At 42.2% G+C, this 19,381-nt stretch overlaps 1 protein-coding gene and 1 non-coding gene across 7 annotated transcripts in view; both read left to right on the top strand.

Moving 5' to 3' along the window:
* Tsc1 (TSC complex subunit 1) overlaps positions 1–19,381 on the top strand; it is a 55,623-nt gene that overhangs the window by 24,036 nt on the left and 12,206 nt on the right. For all 6 annotated transcript variants that reach the window (XM_046465709.1, XM_046465710.2, XM_046465714.2 and 3 more), the window contains 13 exons: positions 68–171; positions 1,324–1,476; positions 3,566–3,710; positions 4,966–5,120; positions 5,493–5,566; positions 12,654–12,829; positions 13,479–13,594; positions 13,913–14,024; positions 14,324–14,442; positions 16,295–16,364; positions 16,825–16,929; positions 17,215–17,773; positions 19,038–19,081. In XM_046465709.1, the coding sequence (XP_046321665.1) occupies positions 68–171; positions 1,324–1,476; positions 3,566–3,710; positions 4,966–5,120; positions 5,493–5,566; positions 12,654–12,829; positions 13,479–13,594; positions 13,913–14,024; positions 14,324–14,442; positions 16,295–16,364; positions 16,825–16,929; positions 17,215–17,773; positions 19,038–19,081 (1,932 nt within the window). The remainder of the gene's footprint in view (positions 1–67; positions 172–1,323; positions 1,477–3,565; positions 3,711–4,965; positions 5,121–5,492; positions 5,567–12,653; positions 12,830–13,478; positions 13,595–13,912; positions 14,025–14,323; positions 14,443–16,294; positions 16,365–16,824; positions 16,930–17,214; positions 17,774–19,037; positions 19,082–19,381) is intronic.
* LOC124107569 (U6 spliceosomal RNA) lies at positions 9,286–9,392 on the top strand. Its single transcript, XR_006856463.1, has one exon. It is a non-coding gene; the product is annotated as a U6 spliceosomal RNA (small nuclear RNA).

Here is a 19,381-nt window from a genome sequence, read left to right on the forward strand (position 1 = left end):
CCAGCATTGAAATAAATTATAATGTTAAAGGAAGTAAGTGTTATAAATTACCCCTTTCTGTATTTAGACCGTGGTCCCATGCTTGTAAACACCTTGGTGGACTATTACCTGGAAACCAGTTCTCAGCCAGCGTTGCACATCCTTACTACCTTGCAAGAGCCACATGATAAGGTAACTGCTGAAATGTGGTAGGAGGGCATTGCATGTGTCTTGAAGAGTCATGTAACAGCTTCTCTGCAAATCCACGCCACAGTGTGTCCAGAGCTGCTTCCTGCAACTTCTGTATGCCACGAGGGACATTATTCCCAGGTTATGACTATAAAGAAAAATAATTTTGTTTCCTGAGAAGTTTGCAGAATAAAATCTATTTCAGAGTTTTTTAAAGATCTTTTTTATTTAACCCTGGATGTTCTAGCATCCTTTATATAGGAATACACACACACACAGACACACACACACACACGCATATGTATATTGGTTATATGCCTATAAAATTGAGGAGCAAGGGTACATAATGGGTTAAAGAAACATCACAATTCTGGTACAGTACTGCATAGTGATCTCTTGGCCTGTAGGGGGTTCATCTTTAAGCCCATGCTTTGAGTAGAATTTTTAGGCTTTTATCAATATGGGAAAATCCCTAGGTGCAGGTAATTGATATGGCTGATTAATGAATCCTGCTTTCTAGCACCAGGCTCTTAGAGGGCTTCATTATGTTTGCCTTTTGCTTTTATTTCTGTTTGTGTTAAATAGCTAACAAAGCATTGTAATTGCAGACTTCGGTAAGTCTTGAGTTTGTGTGTGAGAATGACTGCTCTGGAATTTGAGGACCTTGCCAATGTGTGCCTTTTACAATACATTTTTTTTTTCCTTTACCCTGAGCTGTGTGGTAACTTTCCCTAATGTCTGACTTATGTTTAGGGCCAAAGTATGTGTGCGGGATGTTGCAGCAGTTACATCCTGCCAGATCCTTCATGGCTGCAGCCTGGGTCAGTGGTTCTTATAAGAGTGGAGCAAGAGACCACAGAGGAACCACTGACCCCTTACAGCTCTGTATTGTGGGGATCCTTTCTCACTGAAGGGTCACTGAGGAGTGTGCAAACTGACTGTTTTCTCACAGGCCAAACACAACTTTTTTCTTTCTTTCTTTCTTTCTCGCTTTTTTTTTTTTTTTTTTTCCTCACATGGTTTTGAAAATCTTGGATTTGATCTCTTTACCAGTTTACACCAGAGGAAAGACTTGAGGGAGTGGACTCCATCGTTACTGCCTGTGTTTGGGTTAACTTCATTTGTTTATGTGAGGATGTCCTTTGTTCTTTTCAGCACCTCTTGGACAAAATTAATGAGTACGTGGGCAAAGCTGCCACCCGTTTATCCATCCTGTCGTTGCTGGGGCATGTCGTGCGACTACAGCCGTCTTGGAAGCATAAACTCTCTCAAGCACCTCTTTTGCCTTCTTTACTGAAATGTCTCAAGGTAGGGTGTTGGTAAGGATTTAAATGAGATGACATTATAAATACTGTCTCTGAAATGGTGACTGACTTCACACAAGCAAGCTTGATGTTAATTTCAGGATTTAAAAACTTGTAGTATTTCTTGGTTTTTTTCTTTTAGCAGAGTTTGTCATTGGTAATTCTCAACTACATCACTATGGACATTAAATACCTTTTGTCTAAGTAGTGAAGTAAAGTTTCATTCAGATGGCGCTAGCATTATGTTACTGCATACTTCTTGATCTCAGCATTATCTAGCCTCCCTCAGTTAAAAACAGGCTGCAAATCCCCTTTTGCTGATAGAAAATGGCTTAAAGTTCCTTTTAACTATAGAGAGGCATGTTTTGGTAGCAGCCACAATTAAGATTTTGTTAATGTAAGTCCTACAGAGTGGCTTTTTTTTTTTTTTGCACTAAATGAAGAACATTTTTCTTCATTAAGAGCCAAAAACCTATTTAGATTTTATGATTTTAGTTTTTACAGTGGCTTGCTGAAATACTTGCTGTCGTCTTAATCTGTTTAGTTCTTAGACTTGTTTCTTAACTGTAAAATTAAGAATTTGTGGTTAACATTGTCTGACAGTGCCTCACAGAGACATGGTGTGCCCAGTAGTGTTGTTCTGGGATACAGTACCTTTGTGTTCCTTGGATACAGCACCATGAATGTTGATTTTTGTGTCTATTTTATTATCCCTTGAGATAGGACCCAAAGAGTCACATTGGCAGGGTCTTCTATTTGGGTTAAGAAAAAGCAAGGGCAGTTGTTTATGTATTTATTTACGGTGCTGCTGGGTATTGAACCCAGGGCTTTGTGTATGCTAGGCAAACACTCTGCCAATTAATTGAGCTACATCCCCAGCTCTTAATCAGTTTTAATAACTTTGTATTCTTTGAGCAAATGGATTGATGAGAAATTAATCCACTTTTGACGCACAACATTTAGTTCAGATTGCAAAACATTTATCTTTTCCAGAAAGGCAAGCCTTGAGTATTAATCAAGACCTTTTATCTAGGTCTTCAGTTAGAATGTTATGTAAATGAATTAGGGTTAGTTCTTTTTGCTGGAACTCATTATGTTTTCTCATTATATTCTCATTATGTGTTTCTCATCTACCATATATTCTTTCTACTGGATATCTGCTACAACAGAAGCCTTGGTGCTTAATGTAAAAATTAAATATATTTAAAACTTTATTTCTAGCATTGTAGATTCCTTTTCTAATAGGAATAATAGATGTCTTAGCCCTCATGGCATTCTCTTAATTAATGTCTTATTTTATAAACCTTAATTTCAGTTACTCAGCAACATCCATGATTTAATTATGGGTCAGGTGAGCTGCTGTAGCAAATCTGAGCTGATTTATTATCCATTGGGTATTAAGTGTACTCAGTTAGCCTGAAGTTATTTGACTTGATCCTTAAACCAAAAGCATGGTCAGAGATTTGTTTGTGGGTCTCTAAATACTGCTACGAAGGTGAGCCATTAACTTGACTTCTTAGTGCTATTCTGATTTCTTCAATTATGCTTCTGTAATAGTTCTTAAAACAACAACAGTGAATTGGGCTGGGGGTTTGGACTCAGTAGTAGTGTATCATGCATGAGGCCCTGTGTTCCAGCCCCAGTACTGCCACCCACCCACCCACCCCCCCCAAAAAAAACCTCAGCAAATTACTTGCCAGTGTGTAGTGTTTTTTTAAATTAGCTTAACCTGACAAAATCATCTTAGAGTTTGGTTGAATGGATGAAAACAGAGCAATATTGCTGTGTTCTGTTAAAACATGCCTTCTTGTACTTCCATCCAGGTGCTGCAAGTAGGGTATTCTGAGAGGTTACGACTTGGTAGTCCCCAGAACACGTTCAGCTCATCTTCTGGATGAGGAAGTGTGGGGTATTGGAAATGGTCCTCCCAGATTCATCACAGTATAGCTAAGGCTCAGTACTTGATCCTTAGGGTTTGGAAATGAGTGTGTGAGGAACGTCTGATTTATGACCCTTGGTATTGAGAACCTCTTCACATGACATGGTGCTGAGTGTGCACTGCACCTGACAGGTGTTGTCTTTTTCCTTTGTAGATGGACACTGATGTCGTCGTCCTCACAACAGGCGTCTTGGTGTTGATCACCATGCTGCCAATGATTCCACAGTCAGGGAAGCAGCACCTTCTTGATTTCTTTGACATTTTTGGCCGTCTTTCGTCATGGTGCCTGAAGAAACCAGGTACAGAGCTCTATATCCCTGTCAGGCTCTACCAGGTGAATGCTGCTTTCCTGCTGATCAACAGTTCATGTGCTGTAAGGGAAGGATGTGTGAAATTTTATGGCTGAAGTGAGTGGTGTCCACTGGACAGATGAGGAAATACCTGGGTCTGTCGTCTACAGGCACACGTGAGAGGCATGGCTGGTGAGATGCCTTCCTTACATTTTTGGCTTGGAAAGATTAGTTGTCAGAGAAACAGTGGCAGGATGTCAGACTTCCTGATTTCTCAGTTACATGGAAACACACCATCCATCTCTGTGGTTGCAGATACAGCCTAGCTTGTGGGACAATTTTTGTCTTACTCTCCTATTTTTGTACCAACACACAGACTTTGGTTCTGAGAGCCTATTCCTTGTGTATGTATAGAGGGAGGGGGAAGAAGCAATAGGCCCTAAGTAGCATTGGAGTTTCAAATGCTTTGGTTTTCATTTTCCCCACATTGGCAGTAGCACAGCTCTACCAAACTGATCCAGGAGCTGTGAGCCTGTGAAACTTCATATTGTTTGTAATCCCAGCGTCAGAGTCATTTTGTGAGTGAGTGCGTTGTCCTTCTAGACAGGATTGAGCAGCAGGCATAGGCACAGGCGATGCCAGCATGTCTAGTAGGATCTTTGCTGGGAGAGCGCAGTTTGTCCATTGCTGTGGAGGAACTGGGGTTTCAGTCAGTTTCTCCCACACCGAACAGTTTAAGCTAATTTCTGGATAATAGTTTTTTTTCTTTTTCACTCTTTAGTTATAAATCTGCTAAGCCTACATCCTGATTTCAAAAGGTTCTCATATGTTTGTTCCACAAACACTTGAATGTTTATTACGTGCCAAGCACAGTCCAAGACACTGGGGATAGAGAGGTGAGTAGGATAGTCCTTTCCTCAAGAAACGTGCTGACCCGAGCAGTGGAGAGTGTAATTATAAATCACAGGGAGGTTGAGTGTCATTATAAAGGTAGTTCAGCCTTGTGAGAGTGTTTTGGGGGATGGCTGGAGCAGAGGACAGAGATTAGGTCAGTGAGAGTCTTCCTGGGTCACACTGAGTAGATTGGAGTTTATCACGAGGCTGTATGTACAGAGCCATTGATGGATTTGAAAGCGGGTGTCTGTGTTCAGGTCTGCGTTTGAGGAAAACATTGTGACATGTTCTTGGAGCAAGGTGGGAGGAAGCGTGCCTGTCTGTTTTGCACGTGTCAGTCTTGTGTCAATCTTGTTGATTTTCTTCTTAGGCCACGTGACAGAAATCTACCTTGTCCATCTCCATGCTAGTGTTTATGCCCTTTTTCATCGCCTTTATGGAATGTACCCTTGCAACTTTGTCTCCTTTCTGCGTTCACACTACAGTATGAAGGAAAACTTGGAGACTTTTGAAGAAGTGGTCAAGGTAACTTAATACTGTTCATTTATTTGATACTGAGTGCATTATTCAGAATGGGCTACATTTGTAACTTCTGTATAAATGGTAGAAGTTTTGAAAAGAAATTCAGCCTTCCTCCAAAACCCCCTCCCCATCCCTTAGAAGCCACTAATTTTTCATCTTTATGATGAAGACTTTCTATTCTGGACATGTCATAGAAATGGAATTATATAATGTGTGTACCTCTGTGCCTGGCTTCTGTTACTTAACATGTATGAAGACTCATCAATATTGTAACATGTATCAGCATTTCATTCCATTTTATTGTCAAAGAATATTCCATTGTGTGGACATGCTACAAAAATTCACTCCTATAATTTGTATACCCCATTTTTCTAGCCAATGATGGAGCATGTGCGAATTCACCCAGAATTAGTGACTGGATCCAAGGACCATGAACTGGACCCTCGAAGGTATAGAAACTAGTGACAGAATGTTTAAGAATCTCTTGAGATTGCTTCTGTTCTAAGAGATGTCCCATGGAGGTATTATTGAAGAATACAGATGTTTGACTCACAGAATCATTCTATCAATTGATTGAAAGAACTTTATACAGCTGGAACTTTATATGAGTTTAAAGCATATTCCTCACAGAAAGTAAGTAATTCCACTAGCAGAGTAGGGGAGGTTGCAGTGCAGGTGCCTGTCCCCAGGACTCCTGGAAAGCTTAGCTCTTGGTGGTGCTGGTGACTGTGTAGGGCAGGTGGCTGAGAGCACGTGGGTTGAGAATGGCTATATTTCACACGTTGAGCCTTCCTGAGACCTTTTTCCATCTGGCGTAACCAGCTGTCTTCCACCCTCTGTGGGGCCCTGTAGGAGTTGCCAGGTTTGTTCTCTGCAGGTACTGAACCTACCTGCAAAGCTCCTGATTTGAGGATACCAGGCCTGGTGTAAGTGGAGCTCTGTTAACACTGAAAATGAAGGAAATGTGGTGTGCTGAGCTGAAAAAGCTCCTCGCTGGCAGCCTGGCTTGTGCTCCCCTGTTGGGGAAACTGAGCCACAGATATGGACTTTGGGGTCTCTTACTGAGATGAGAAACATGGCTTGTTTTCTGATCCTCCTACAGCAGGTCTCACCTCTCAACCAACCCTGCCTCTGTCACACCCTATCAGCTTAAAACAACTTACTGTGAGGTACGTTATATGTAGAGAAGTGCAGAAAATGTATATGCAAAATTTAATAATAACAGACATATACAGGTAGCCAGTACCCAGCTTTAAAAATAGAACTTTTCCAATATGTTAGGAGCCTATCATGAGACTCTCTTCCTCCCTGTTCCTTGTTGACCTTATTACTCTTGCTTTTATGTTCTTCTCTCATTTTTGTCTTTATAGTTCTGCATATATTGTTTTGTTCTGTAAAGCTGATTAGGAAACCAATCCTAGCTAAGGAAGTCTTGTCACTATCAGGGGCAGGTCCCCAGGGACAAGGGCAGGAGCAGTGTCTGGTATTGGTCTGGCTTCACCATCCTTGGAAGAATAGCAGTGCCTTCAGGGACATCATTGCCACAAGGTCACAGGCCACAAGTGAGGCCTGGGAAGCTAAGAGCTACCTCAGAGCATCTAGCCAGGCCTTCAGTGGGTGCTGGCTGTTAGACATGCTGCTAAAATAAGGCGAAGGAAGGTGTCTACTTTCAACTCTCTGGAGTAGTTCAAAGCAGGATCCATCTATGGGGTAAAGTGAATGTCCTTTGCTGATATGGCAGAGGAGAGAGAGTGGAACTTCAGCAGCCTCTGAACTATTAGAAGACTAGTTATCTAGACCAGGGTCACCTGGTTGTGTCTCTTGGCTAAAAGGGTAGTGCAGGGCAGTGAGAACCGTGGTGAGGGCTGAGGATGTGTCTCAGTGGTAGAGTGCTTCCTTAGCATGCAGTGAAACCCCAAGTGGGATCCCCAACACTGCAAAAAACAAAGGGCCTTGGTGATGGCCTATAGTGTGCCCATCTCTTGGCAGTTTGTTCTGAACCGAGCTGGTTGTCCCCTGTGCCTGGTGCCCAACTATCAGCCTGTTTTCCTAGGGCTTGGCCTTGCCTTTCTCCAGAGCAGCACATCCATGGCTTCTTTCTTGGTTTCCTTGGGTTCCGATGGAAAGTATTCTCTGGTGGCATTTGAGGAAGGATGCCATCGTTTGACTTGGTGGAGACACCCAGGCCAGAGTTGGTCTCCTTCAATGGTTGGAGGCAGTACCATTGCCTTCCTGCTGCCAAGCTTGCTGTGGAAATCCAAAGGCATTTCATTTCAGTGCTCTGTGCATGCTGTTTTTCTTCTGGGAGCTAGGAGATCACTGGCTTTTTGGCACAATGTGTGAAGGTTTTTCTATGATGCACGTTGGTGAAATTCTATTCTCATTGTCCAACCCAGAAGCTCTTTAAGCTCTAGGAAACTTTGTGTTTGGTTTCCTTTCCCTGATTGTCTTTCCTTCTAAAACTGCTGCTATGGAGATCAGGACCTCTTGGAGTGTTGCTCTGCTTTTCTTTTCTTTTTTCCTTTTTTTTCTTTTTATTCCACTTCCTGTTGATTTCCTGTGTTTGGCTTGTAGTCCTACTCTTACAGCCGGCATTTCTACCACCACATTTGTACTAAGAGTTCTTTTTAGTTCTCAGAGGGCTTCTTTTTATAGTAGCCTACGTTTGTTTCATAGATGCAATCTCTTGCCTTCAAGAATGTTGACAGTATTTTTGTTTTGTTTTCCCTGAATAGTCTGTTCTCTGCATAGTCTTCTAAGCTGCTTTCTTTTTTGCTTTGTTTTGTTCTTTTTAAATCTTGGAGGTTTTCTGCAAGGATTTGGTGATCTGCTTATCTTTGGATAGGAACACTTAAAAAAAATTGTGCTCATGGAATGGAACTCGTTGACCTTGCACTTTGTTTTGTGTTGATCTGAGCACCTGGCAGAGATTTTGACAGCAGTACTATTGTTTTCCTTAAGCTGCTCAGATTTTTAGAAGAGTCTTCTGATCGCTGGGCTCATAGGGTCTGGCCACCACTGAGGGAAGCTGTTGGCGTGGAGGGACTTGATTGGCCTGGGCATTCAGGATGTGTGAGCTCACTTGGTCCACGTGTCTGGAATGTGATCATGCCCTCAACTTCTCTATAATACTTCACCCAGAAACTCCTTATTTTTATTCCCTCCAGAGAATAATCCAGATTTCTGGTGAGAAAATAGCCATTGCTTGTGAGTGTAGAATTGGGAAGGGACTTTAGGATGCTTGGTGCTCCTCTAGTGGCTCCAACTATGGCTGCCTAGGGTCCTCATCTGCTTGCCACTCATTAAGGCTGGGTGCCATAAGTTGTTCGGTATCTTAGAGTTTCGCAGTGTAAGTCAACTAACTGTATCTTCAAAGCATTGGTAGCTTAGCACCTGGCTTCCTTAGATTTGCTACCAGTTGCCACTTGCCTTCTGCTCTTGTTCAGACACTGTGGTGCTTTCTCCCTTCCCCCATCTACTTCCCTGTGGGTGTATATTTGAAAATAAATAATCTTTACTGTAGACAGTGGGCTTTGGAAGGTCCTACATCAGTCAGCCATGTTAACTTGGAAGGCAAACATCAGTCAACCAAGTCAGTTAACTTGGAGGCTTCTTTAGCCAGCTCAGAGCACCTTGCTCAACAGGTCCCGCAGGCCATCTGACTTTGGAAGAAAGGTTCTGTGGGAAGACAGACCAACACAGAAAGGGGAGCTGGAAGTACTGGTGACACAGGGAGCAGACAGGGTGTCCTCTGTAACTTCAGAGAGAGAGTATTTGTGTACAGACATCGTAAATACCAAGGTGCTGCGGAAAAACACTATTTTGAGACCAAAGAAAGAGCCTTAAAAATGAAAAAGGATGGGCTGGGGCTGTAGCCAGTGGTAGAGCACCAGCCTTGCATGAGGCACTGGTTTCGATCCTCAGCACCACCTAAAAATAAATAAAGTGAAGGCCTTGTGTCCCTATACAACTAAAAAAAAAAAAAAAAGTTTTAAAATTGAAAAAAAAAATTAGAAGGATGGCCAAAGTAATACTTCAATAAAAGAATTAAAAGATGAAGTTGAGAATATCTCAGAAAGCTGAGCAAAGAGTAGAAATAGGTGTATCTCTGGAAGAAAGTTAGAATGGTGAGTGCAGGCCAGTATCAATAATAAGAGTTAAGAGAGGAGTGCTCCCTTCAGCAGCACATATACTAAAATTGGAATGATACAGAGAAGATTAGCATGGCCCCTGCGCAAGGATGACACGCAAATTCGTGAAGCGTTCCATATTTTTAGCTGCATATCATTACAGTAGAAATGATTACTGTGATGAGTTAATCAGAAAATCTATTAAAATCTCTATGACCAAAAAAAAAAAAGAGTTAAGAGAGGAGAAAACTTGGTAGAATAAAAAATTGTAATAGAAATAATAATGTAGAAACATTCCTTAGAATTGAAGGACATGAGCTTCCAGATTGAAGGGGCTTACTTTGTGCACAGCCCCTTTAATGCAGAACAATTCCACCAATTTCAAGTTAGTGGAATTTCAAAATATTAGAGTATACACTTATATAACATCTATGAGGCCCTTGGTTCAGGCCCCAGCACCAAACACAAAACAAACAAAAGCCAGAAATAAACCTTTCTTAATAATAAACCTTTTTTCTGAAAGAAAAAGGCTAAAACATTTAAGTAAGATTGGAAATCAGAATGGTGTTAGCTTCTGAAACCCTTCAAAAGTAAAAGAAAAAGATTTTTTGATCTAGGATTCTATACCCTATCAGGGATGAGACATTTTTAGATAGGCAGGCGCAGGGACTTAAATTTCCTCCCATTTAGCCTCATTCAGCCCCAGGAGAATGTCTTCTACCAAACTGAGAGTAAAATCAAGGAAGAGGACAGTTGAGGAAACTTGAGGACCTGACTTGGGGGCATAGTCAAGACAAGTGTCAGGATGACAGCTGCACAATAGGTGAGGATGGTGACCCTGCAGACTGGGAGAAGGGCCTCCAAAAGGGAGTTCTGCTGGGGCCAACTAATCCTCATAGATATTTATATTTCATTATGAAAAAAATTACATTAGGGATTGTTTCAGAGCAGCTTGAATAAATTTAGGAAGAGTTCATGATAGAAATTCATCATAGATAGAATTCCTCATAGAAAACTGAGGGAAAAAAAATAGAAAAAACTCAACTCCAGGCCAAACCAAATGAGAAAGTAAATGTATCACAGTGGTCTCTTAGCCTGAGCTGCAAATAGTATTTATATTGTCTTAATAATTATTGAAATTGATTTTGGAAAAAAAAAATATTTTGAGAGCATTGGGAAGGAAGGAAGAGAGATATGGCAGTGACTTCAGTCTTCACCTGTAACAGGAAGTTAATAGATGAGGTCTAAAATTCATAAATCAAGAAAGGAGAAGCCAAGGGCATGTTCTAAGGAACTTGGAGGCGGGAGAATGGTTCAACTAATGAATTAGAAGCAGCAGCCAGAGTGGTTGTCAGCGTGGTGTGGGAGGAAACTTTAGGACTGTACCAACTCTTTAAAACTACCACATTTCATTGAGTCTAAGGTGTCACTGAATGTATGATGTACTTATATTTTAGGTAAATCTGAGAAAAAAAATGCCAAATAATACACACCTGATCAAATTATAGCATTTAATTTCAGAGATATTAAAGTATGAATAGTTCATTCTAGAATCAAGGAAATATAGTGATATATCACTTTAATTAAAATAAAACATTTAAATGTATTCCTTCTTTATTATGATTCTCATTTTCTTCTCTGAAATCAATCTTCTCATGTATACATATGCATCCTGACTCACTCTCTCAGTTAATCACCTTGCAGGCATGCTGAGGGTTCACGAAAGGGAGTCTATGACAGTAGAGTTCAGGCAGTGAGAGCCCGAGGAGCGCCCAAAGATCCAGCCCTGCGATGGGGAAAAGCTTGCTGCTCCGTAGGGAAGCGGACTGGGTTCCTTATGTCCTGGACACTCTCATCTATGTTTAATACTACTTTTTCAACTTGTAAGATTTAAGGAGCATTCTGTAACCGTAGTGTGGAGTACACGTGAGCCCACAGAGCGCTCTTAGTGTTGTTAGCTTCTTCCTGTAAATTTTGGGACAGAAAATGAGAATACCGGTTAGAGTTACTAAGTACTTGGAAACAACTGTTATCTAGACTTTTGCCTCGACCATGACCATAAATCAGGTCCCAGTTTCCTGGAGTCTGTGTCCCCCTCCTCCTATATTTTATACTTGATTTCATAGAAGATATGTTGTCGTGCTCCCAGGGCCAGCTGAGAGCTACATGGGACATAAATTTGAGTCCTTGCCCATCTAAAAGTGTCTCATCCCTGATAGGCAACTTGGCTGGGTATAGATTTTCTAAATTATAAAGCAATGTTGTCTAAAAGAAAGAAAACTTATACTTGAGCAGTATTATATTTTAAATGTTCTCTTAATCATTAGGGCCCTTGTAGAACATCTGGCAAACACTGAAGATTTGAAAGAGAAAAATGAACATCATCTATAACTCCAGTTCTTTCTTATGTGCACTTTGCTGGGGATAGAACCCAGGGCCTTGAGAATGCTAGGCAAGCGCTCTATCACTGATCTATAGTCCAGCCTCTGGTTTTTAAAGTTCAAATACTTAATGCTATCAGATCTGTTTTAGGGCATGTCTTTGAATAGTTTTGTGTCCTTTTTTTCATTTAAGATTATATTCTGAGCATTGTGTCATTTAAAATTTGAAGACTTGATTCTTAAACTTTAGTATAGCTTATAATTTATAGAAAATAAAATTAATCAATTACATTTTAACAAAAGTCAGTCACAATGAAGTACAATTCCATGGCCCCAGAAACTCCTGTGTATTCTTACCCATCCCTGGCAACCTCTCATCTGTTAAGCCTGCTTTTCATGGTGGTATGCTAACATTTCTGCTTTATAATATAGTCCCTTGGTTGTCCTTTGGCTTATTTCCCTTTTTCAAGCTGTGTTGAACAAAGCTGTACATCTTGGTGTCTGCCTGCTTCTGTGAGACGAAGTACTAGAAGTGAAACTGTGGCTCCATAAACAGGAGTCTCAGACAGTTCTTGAAATGCCCTCTCTAGTGGGAGTATCTCTATACTGTGTTTCTGGCCCAGGGATGGGTGAGAAGAGGCCCCAGTCTTATGGGAGACCCCAGGACAGCCTCTGCTGTCCTGTGCTTTTCTGCTCTCCCTGTGCCTTGGCTGCCTTTGCCCCTGGTGACTGTTCTTCATGGTTTATTATTTTGAGGCTGTGCCTAGTCTTTAATGATGAAATTTTTCTTTGAAATTAGCTTCTGTTAACTTTATGTAACCATTTTAAATAGGGAAGATATGGGTTGTAAGATGGACAGCTAGAACTTGGTGTTCTCGCACTGCTTTGTACTTGAGCCAGCCTGGTTCTGCATCATCCTTTGCTAACCATAATCCCTGGCTGGCACTGAGCTGGCCCTCTTAAGTATTTGATGTAATTGAATGGAATACCATTTGTTTTATTTTGACTTTCATTACCTTTTCTAGGTGGAAGAAATTAGAAACTCACGATGTTGTGATAGAGTGTGCCAAAATCTCTCTGGACCCTACGGAAGCCTCATATGAAGATGGCTATGCTGTGTCTCACCAGCTCTCCGCTCACTTCCCTCATCGCTCTGCTGATGTCACCACCAGCCCTTATGTTGACACACAGAATAGCTATGGTAAAAAGGGATGTTAGGACTTACCTGCTTTGCAGCTTTCTATCTAGAAAGCCTTATGTATCTTTTGTTCTTTTCTTAGAGTAACACTTACTTCACTTCCTAGGAACTTCTCCCCAAATGTTTTAAATTAGAGTTTACTTCCATTTTCTTCTAATTGGTTTCTCTTTCAAGTCCTTGATCTTCTTCCTGATAGTACTCTCACAAACTTGGTGGTGTGTCCTCAGCATTAACAAAGAAAGAGTTCAAGTGCCTGATTCTGAGTTCCACATAAGGAATCTCTCACTTTCCAGGCCCGTGGGGTGAGACCTGCGGGGCTGCAGCTCTGACACAGTGTGAATGAGTCTGGACAGCTGAGAGCTGGATTCCCATTGAACACCTGGGCTTGATGTGTAGGCTGCACTCACTGAAGCTGCCAGCCAGAGTGCCTCTTTGTTATCCTGACCAAGCGTCAGACCTCCCTGGACTTGCACTTCCATAGAGCATTTAAAGAATCTTTTAAATGCTCTTACTTTGTCCCCAAGGCTGTGGGGAAGCCCCTCAGACTTTTCAGATATGGAGCGTTGAGTATGATCAGATGGTCTAGAGGATTGTCATGTTTTATTGGAATGACCTGAGGCCTCTTCCTCCCCGTGTTCTTCTTTGGTTTTAGGGAGTGCTACTTCTACCCCGTGCTCCTCTTCTCGGCTGACGTTGTTCAGTACGCCCGGGCAGCTACCTCAGACTCTGAGTTCCCCATCGACACGGCTGTTACCTGAGCCACCCCAAGTATGGTGTCAAGCAGTGTGCCTGTTTTTCCCCTGCCTTCTGGTGAAGCTGACCATTTTGGTCAGAATTTAGTGTGCAGTTGTCATGCTCTGCATTTCTGGAAACACATATAAAGACTCTTGACATAAGCCGAGAAGGTTACTGTTGTTACTTGGGCATTGCAGAGACTAAATATGCAAAATGTAATTTGTGTCCTGATAGAGCTTTAACAAGATGCTTTTCCCAGTGAGGTTAAATTTAAACCACACATGGGTTGTAAGCCTTGTGGTGGGACACAGTGTTCATTCACCATTGCTGACTGCTGTGTTTACTTCCCAGGCTACTCTTTGGAGCCCATCTATGATTTGTGGTATGACCACTCCTCCAACGTCTCCTGGAAATGTCCCACCTGATTTGTCACACCCTTACAGTAAAGTCTTTGGTACTACTGGTATGTATGTCTCTCTTGTATTTGATTGGTTGGTTTGGGCTTGCCTTTTGTGATAGAGGAGCTTTCTCTTAGATCTCATAGTGAGTTGGGGAATTTTTGCAATAGTAAATTTTTTGACATTAACACAAACTTCTAGGGCTTTCAGATTAAGTGAAGTGAAATTAAAGAGAGAGATCTGGATCCTAGGAGGTCAACTATAGTAGCTTCATTTGCAGCATTGGTTAGGCTGAGAAGAAAAAAACAGTTTTCTAATAGTTGGGCTCAATGTTGGCGTGTATTTTGCCCTTGTCTCTGAGCAGGTGGAAAAGGAACTCCTCTGGGAACCCCAGCAACCTCTCCTCCTCCAGCCCTACCCTGCCATTCAGATGACTATGTGCACATTTCACCCCCCCAGGCCACAGCTACACAACCCAGGAAGGTGCGTGCCAGCTTGTCCTCTGTCCCTCTGCCCAAACACAGTGACTCGGTTGTAAGCCTTGTTTTGTGAAGCCTAATTATGCCAGACAGAATTCCAACCCAGAGTGTGGTGGGTCTGAGCCCTGGGATCCTGAAGCCCTTCTTGGGAACTGAGTGGGTCCAGCCTGCTTTCATGTTAATGCTAGCTGTTCTTTGCCCTCCCTGCTGTGTGCGTTTGTATGATAGCACAAAAACAATGGTGGGTGAAGTGGTGGCCACTTGGCACAAATCGAAGCAGGTTCCAAGCTGCCTAGTAGGCATTATTGTTTAAAAACAGGAAAGAAAAAAATAAAAAAACTTATGAATATTCTACATTAAGCAGTAAAAGTTACTAATTTTAGTGAATCTGGGCCCTTGAGAATATATACGTTTAATATTCTTTGCAACAAAATAGGAAATATGTGCAAAGCATGTTTATGGCACTCAGAGGACACTGGTGGCTTTGGGCCCTTGTGCAGTTGCTCCAGTTGGAGCTGCCCGAGCAGCTTTTCCTGTGGAGCACGAGCTTTATTAGAAAGAATGGGTGACTGACAAGCTGATTCAGACTTGAATATTTGGCAGGCAGTTTCCTAAACAATGAACCAAGTCTGTCACTTCAAGAAAAACCACTGACATTTATGTTTGCCAGTGATAAAATTGACTTTCAAGGGAAAAATTAAGCTGTGAAACTATATCTGCCATCATGACTTTCCCAAGACTTCTGTGATGAGATCAGAAAGTCTTGGGAAGCTTCATTAAAGTTTTTGATTCCTTAATATTATACAGTAAGGGGCTAGGGTTGTGGCTCAGGGGTAGTGCACTTGCCTAGCATGCGTGATGCACTGGGTTAGATTCTCAGCACCACGTACACATAAATAAAGGTCCATCAATGATTAAAAAAGATTTTTAAAAATATATATATACAATGAAGTGTTTTAGCACTTGGAAGAGTCGATAACTTGTTTTCTAAGTGTCCAGCCTATGATGTTGCAGAATCATACATAGGTAAAAGTGCTTTCAGAATACAAGGTAGACCAGTGGATTTTGACACAGTATGAAAAGCTAACTTCAGATTTCACATTGTAACTATAAAAACTAACACTTTTCAGATTTTAGTGTAGTAAGGTGATTATTGACAACTATATGACAAATCTGTAATATGTGTTTATTGTTTGCAGCTATATATCTATGGGGCACCAGATTTTTTTCATGTACTTCAGCCAAAAATAATATTCTGCAGCAGATTTAATGCAGAAGTAGATACAAGAATCTAGCTGTCTTTCATTAAGCTAGATAATAGAGATTGCAAAAATGTAAAGTAGTTCTACTCTTGTTACTAAATTTATTGCTGTTTTGGGAAATTTTGTTATTTTTCAAACAAATATATTATAGATATATTTGTTTTTTAATACTGGAGATTGAACCAGAAGGGCTTAACCACTGACCCACGTTCCCAGTCGTTTTTTATTTTAATTACTCAGCCGCTTAAGGCCTCGCTAAGTTGCCCAGGCTGGCCTTAAACTTGCGATCTTCCATTCTTGGCCTCCTGTGTTACTGGGATTACATGTGTGTGTGTTACCACACCCAACTAGATTAGTTATTTTTAAGTTAATAACATTTTAAAAAATTTCTCAGTTTCAATTTAATACAGTGACAGTTGGTGGATTTAACAATGTAAACAGAAGCTCTTGGAATTCTGTATTTTTAAGAATATAAAAATAGATTGAAACCAAACTGTTTGAGAACCACTGGGCTAAACCTTAAACACCCTTCAGTGTGCTGGAGCATGTGTGCTGCATTTTCCCTGTATGATTAAATGATGCTGATTTTTTTAGGAGGAGAAAACAGATTCTTCAAGGCCGTGTCTGCACAGACAGCACCATCTTCCAAATGACAGAGGATTAGGTAAAATTCCCTGGGTAATGATAGACCTTGCTTCTTTCTTTGGATTGGTTTATATATGTTTAAAAGCAAAGTTAGGTAGAAACATAGACATTCTGGAACAGCAGAGAGCGCTGAAGCCTGGAGAATAAGACAGTAGTGAATTCCAAAAGCCAGTCTGTTAGAGTCAAAAAAGCATTTAAGCAATTGCCCTGAAATGCCACTGAGGGTTTTGAGCTAGTCACACTGCGTGGTTTTAATCTGTTCCCAGGGACATTAAGACCTGAGGGTTGTGTTTTCTGTGGGGTTATTTTTAGTACCTTTAATTAGATGATTTAGAATACCTCAGCCTTCGGTAGCTCCAGGAGAGGCTCACCCCCAGCCTCCTCAGGTCTGCAGTCATATTATGGTGTAGTCCAGGCAGCTTTGCACTTGCAGGGATTCGTGTGGATCGTTGACTGGAGTTTTCTCTGGTTCTTTTCAGAAGAACTACCTGGCAACAAAGGTTCTGTTACTCTAAGTGATCTTCCAGGGTTTTTAGGTGATCTGGCCTCTGAGGAAGACAGTATTGAAAAAGACAAGGAAGAAGGTAACGTATGTGGAATTGCTGTGAGATGATGGAACTCAGCCCTCCTTCTGCCACAGAAGGGGATCTAGAGTCAACACTCACTGGCTTGTTTGGTTTTTCTTCTTCTGGGGTAAAAGGTGGGTGCTTTATTCTAGGACCTATGCTAAGTAAAGCCATGCATGCCACTTTTTATGCCCCTTTGTGTGGTACTAGACAGCCCCTCTGGGTGGCTCTGGCACTGAACTGCATGGACTGGCCCCAGTTGAGTGTTTACCAGAGCTTCCCTTGTTTCCTGCCCTCCTTCAGCTGCAATATCTGAAGAACTTTCTGAGATCGCTACCGTGGAAGCCGAGCCCATGGTTCCTCGAGGGGGCTTTGACTCTCCCTTCTACCGAGACAGTCTACCAGGTTCTCAGCGGAAGACACATTCAGCAGCCTCTGGGACTCAGGGATCTGGCATGAACCCTGAGCCTTTACACTCCTCTCTGGACAAGCTTGGGCCCGACACACCAAAGCAAGCCTTTACTCCCATAGACCTGCCCCGCAGTGGTGCCAACACCAGCCCCGCTGGGGACAGGGAGCGCCAGACTTCTCTGGAGACCAGTATCCTCACTCCCAGCCCTTGCAAAATTCCTCCTAGGAGGGGAGTGGGCTTTGGAAGTGGGCAGCCTCCCCCATATGATCATCTCTTTGAGGTGGCCTTGCCAAAGACTGCCTGTCATTTTGTCAGCAAAAAGACCGAGGAGCTGTTAAAGAAAGCAAAAGGAAACCCTGAAGAAGACTATGTGCCCTCTACCTCCCCAATGGAAGTACTGGATAGGTTGATACAGCAGGGAGCAGATGCACACGGCAGGGAGCTCAGCAAGTAAGTTGAAACTGCCAGCAGGTTAGAGACACAGGAAGCATGAGGGAGGGGGGAGTCACACTTCCCTGCCATTGGAGGCAGCTGCTTTGCTGTGTCCACCAGATCTTCCAGGCTCTTGCCTTCTCCAGGTGTGCCTTCTCCACCTCACAAGTGTTTTTATATATGGGCCATTTTGTGCCAATCTTCTGTGAGGATACTCAAATACTTTCACATTTGCTGTCTGAAAATTTGAGGTTAAAAATGAGGTTGTGGTATCTCAAAAAATGTAGGTCTATATGTTGCAGTTCTTCCCTCTCTAATTGCAGATTATTGTTTTTTCTGTTTGGGTAGCACAGTTCATTAGATAGGGAAAACACAAGTTCAGATGGCCTGCTGCCTGCCCGCCAGAGGCACACCAGGGTTCTTAGAAAGAAATCTGCAAGGCTGCCTCCGTCTTTCTTCCATTACCCGCCTCAGAGGATGTCTGGGAAAGGGATAAGGGAATAACCTGTCCAGAGTTGGAATCCTCTGCCATTTTTAAACAGGTTCTTGGGGAATGTTATTTTTTATCTTTCTTTTGGGTAATATCCTAAAGGGGAATTCAATGGGAATTGTAAATTTTTTTAAGGTTTTTTTTTTGGTGCTGGGAATTAAATCCAGGGGTGCTTAACCATTGAGCCACATCCCCAGCCCTTTTTTATATTTTATTTAGAGACAGGGTCTCACTGAGTTGCTTAGGGCTCCCTGAGTTTCTGAGGCTGGCTTTGAACTCAAAATCCCTCCTGCCTCAGCCTCAGCCTCGAGCTTCTGGGATTACAGGCATGTGCCACTGCTCCAAGTAGGATTGTAATCTTAAACTTTCTCTCTAAATGACATTTGGTTAATAGGCTCATAGAACTGAGCTGCTTTTTTCTTGAACTTGGGCAATGGTAGCTTCTCAGAGGAAAACTACTCACATATATCTCCATGGAGAGGAATGAAAGTAGCCTCCAGGTTCTGTTGCCTAGTGTGCTGGGAGAGGTGACCTAAGGTGGACCCCACACCTGAGCAGAGGAGCCAAGTCAGAGTTGGGCTCCCCTCCTTAGACCTGGTACTGCCAGCAGCTGCCTGCCCATTCCATCTGCTGAGCCCTCTCCAACCCCTTACAGACTTGCTGCTTAAGACTTTCTTAGGCCATTGTAGATTTTCACCACAAGGAAGTGATCTAACCTTGCTGCAGTTAAATTGCAGATATGTTTTTTTCTGTTAGATAAGTAACTTGGTTATTCCAAAATTTTCTTCCTAGGTCGTCCTTACCCAGCAAGTCTGTCGATTGGACCCACTTTGGAGGTAAAGTTATTACTTTAGCATGACATCCAGCCCCCTTGGTTCCTGCTTTCTTGTCACCTGTGAAGGAGGTGCCTTTTAGGAGCCATCTCCCCTTGGTACTGCTTCAGCCAGCCTCTCTGCTTGGCAAAAGAGAATCTCAAGTGTTCCCAAGTCAGTATTTCCTGCTTTTGAAAAGTGGCAAATACCATGTCCTTGGGAATAGAAGTGCAAAAAGTGCCTCAGGCCAGGCTTTGCTAAGAAGGCCCAAGTGAAGTGAATGGTGGTGGTGGTGGGGGGGTTCTCCAGGGGAGAGCACAGCAG

Source organism: Marmota monax, unplaced genomic scaffold, assembly GCF_021218885.2.
Source record: "Marmota monax isolate L192 unplaced genomic scaffold, Marmota_monax_Labrador192_F-V1.1 WCK01_AAM20220418_F8-fsc00167, whole genome shotgun sequence".
Classification (NCBI taxonomy): Eukaryota; Metazoa; Chordata; class Mammalia; order Rodentia; family Sciuridae; genus Marmota; species Marmota monax.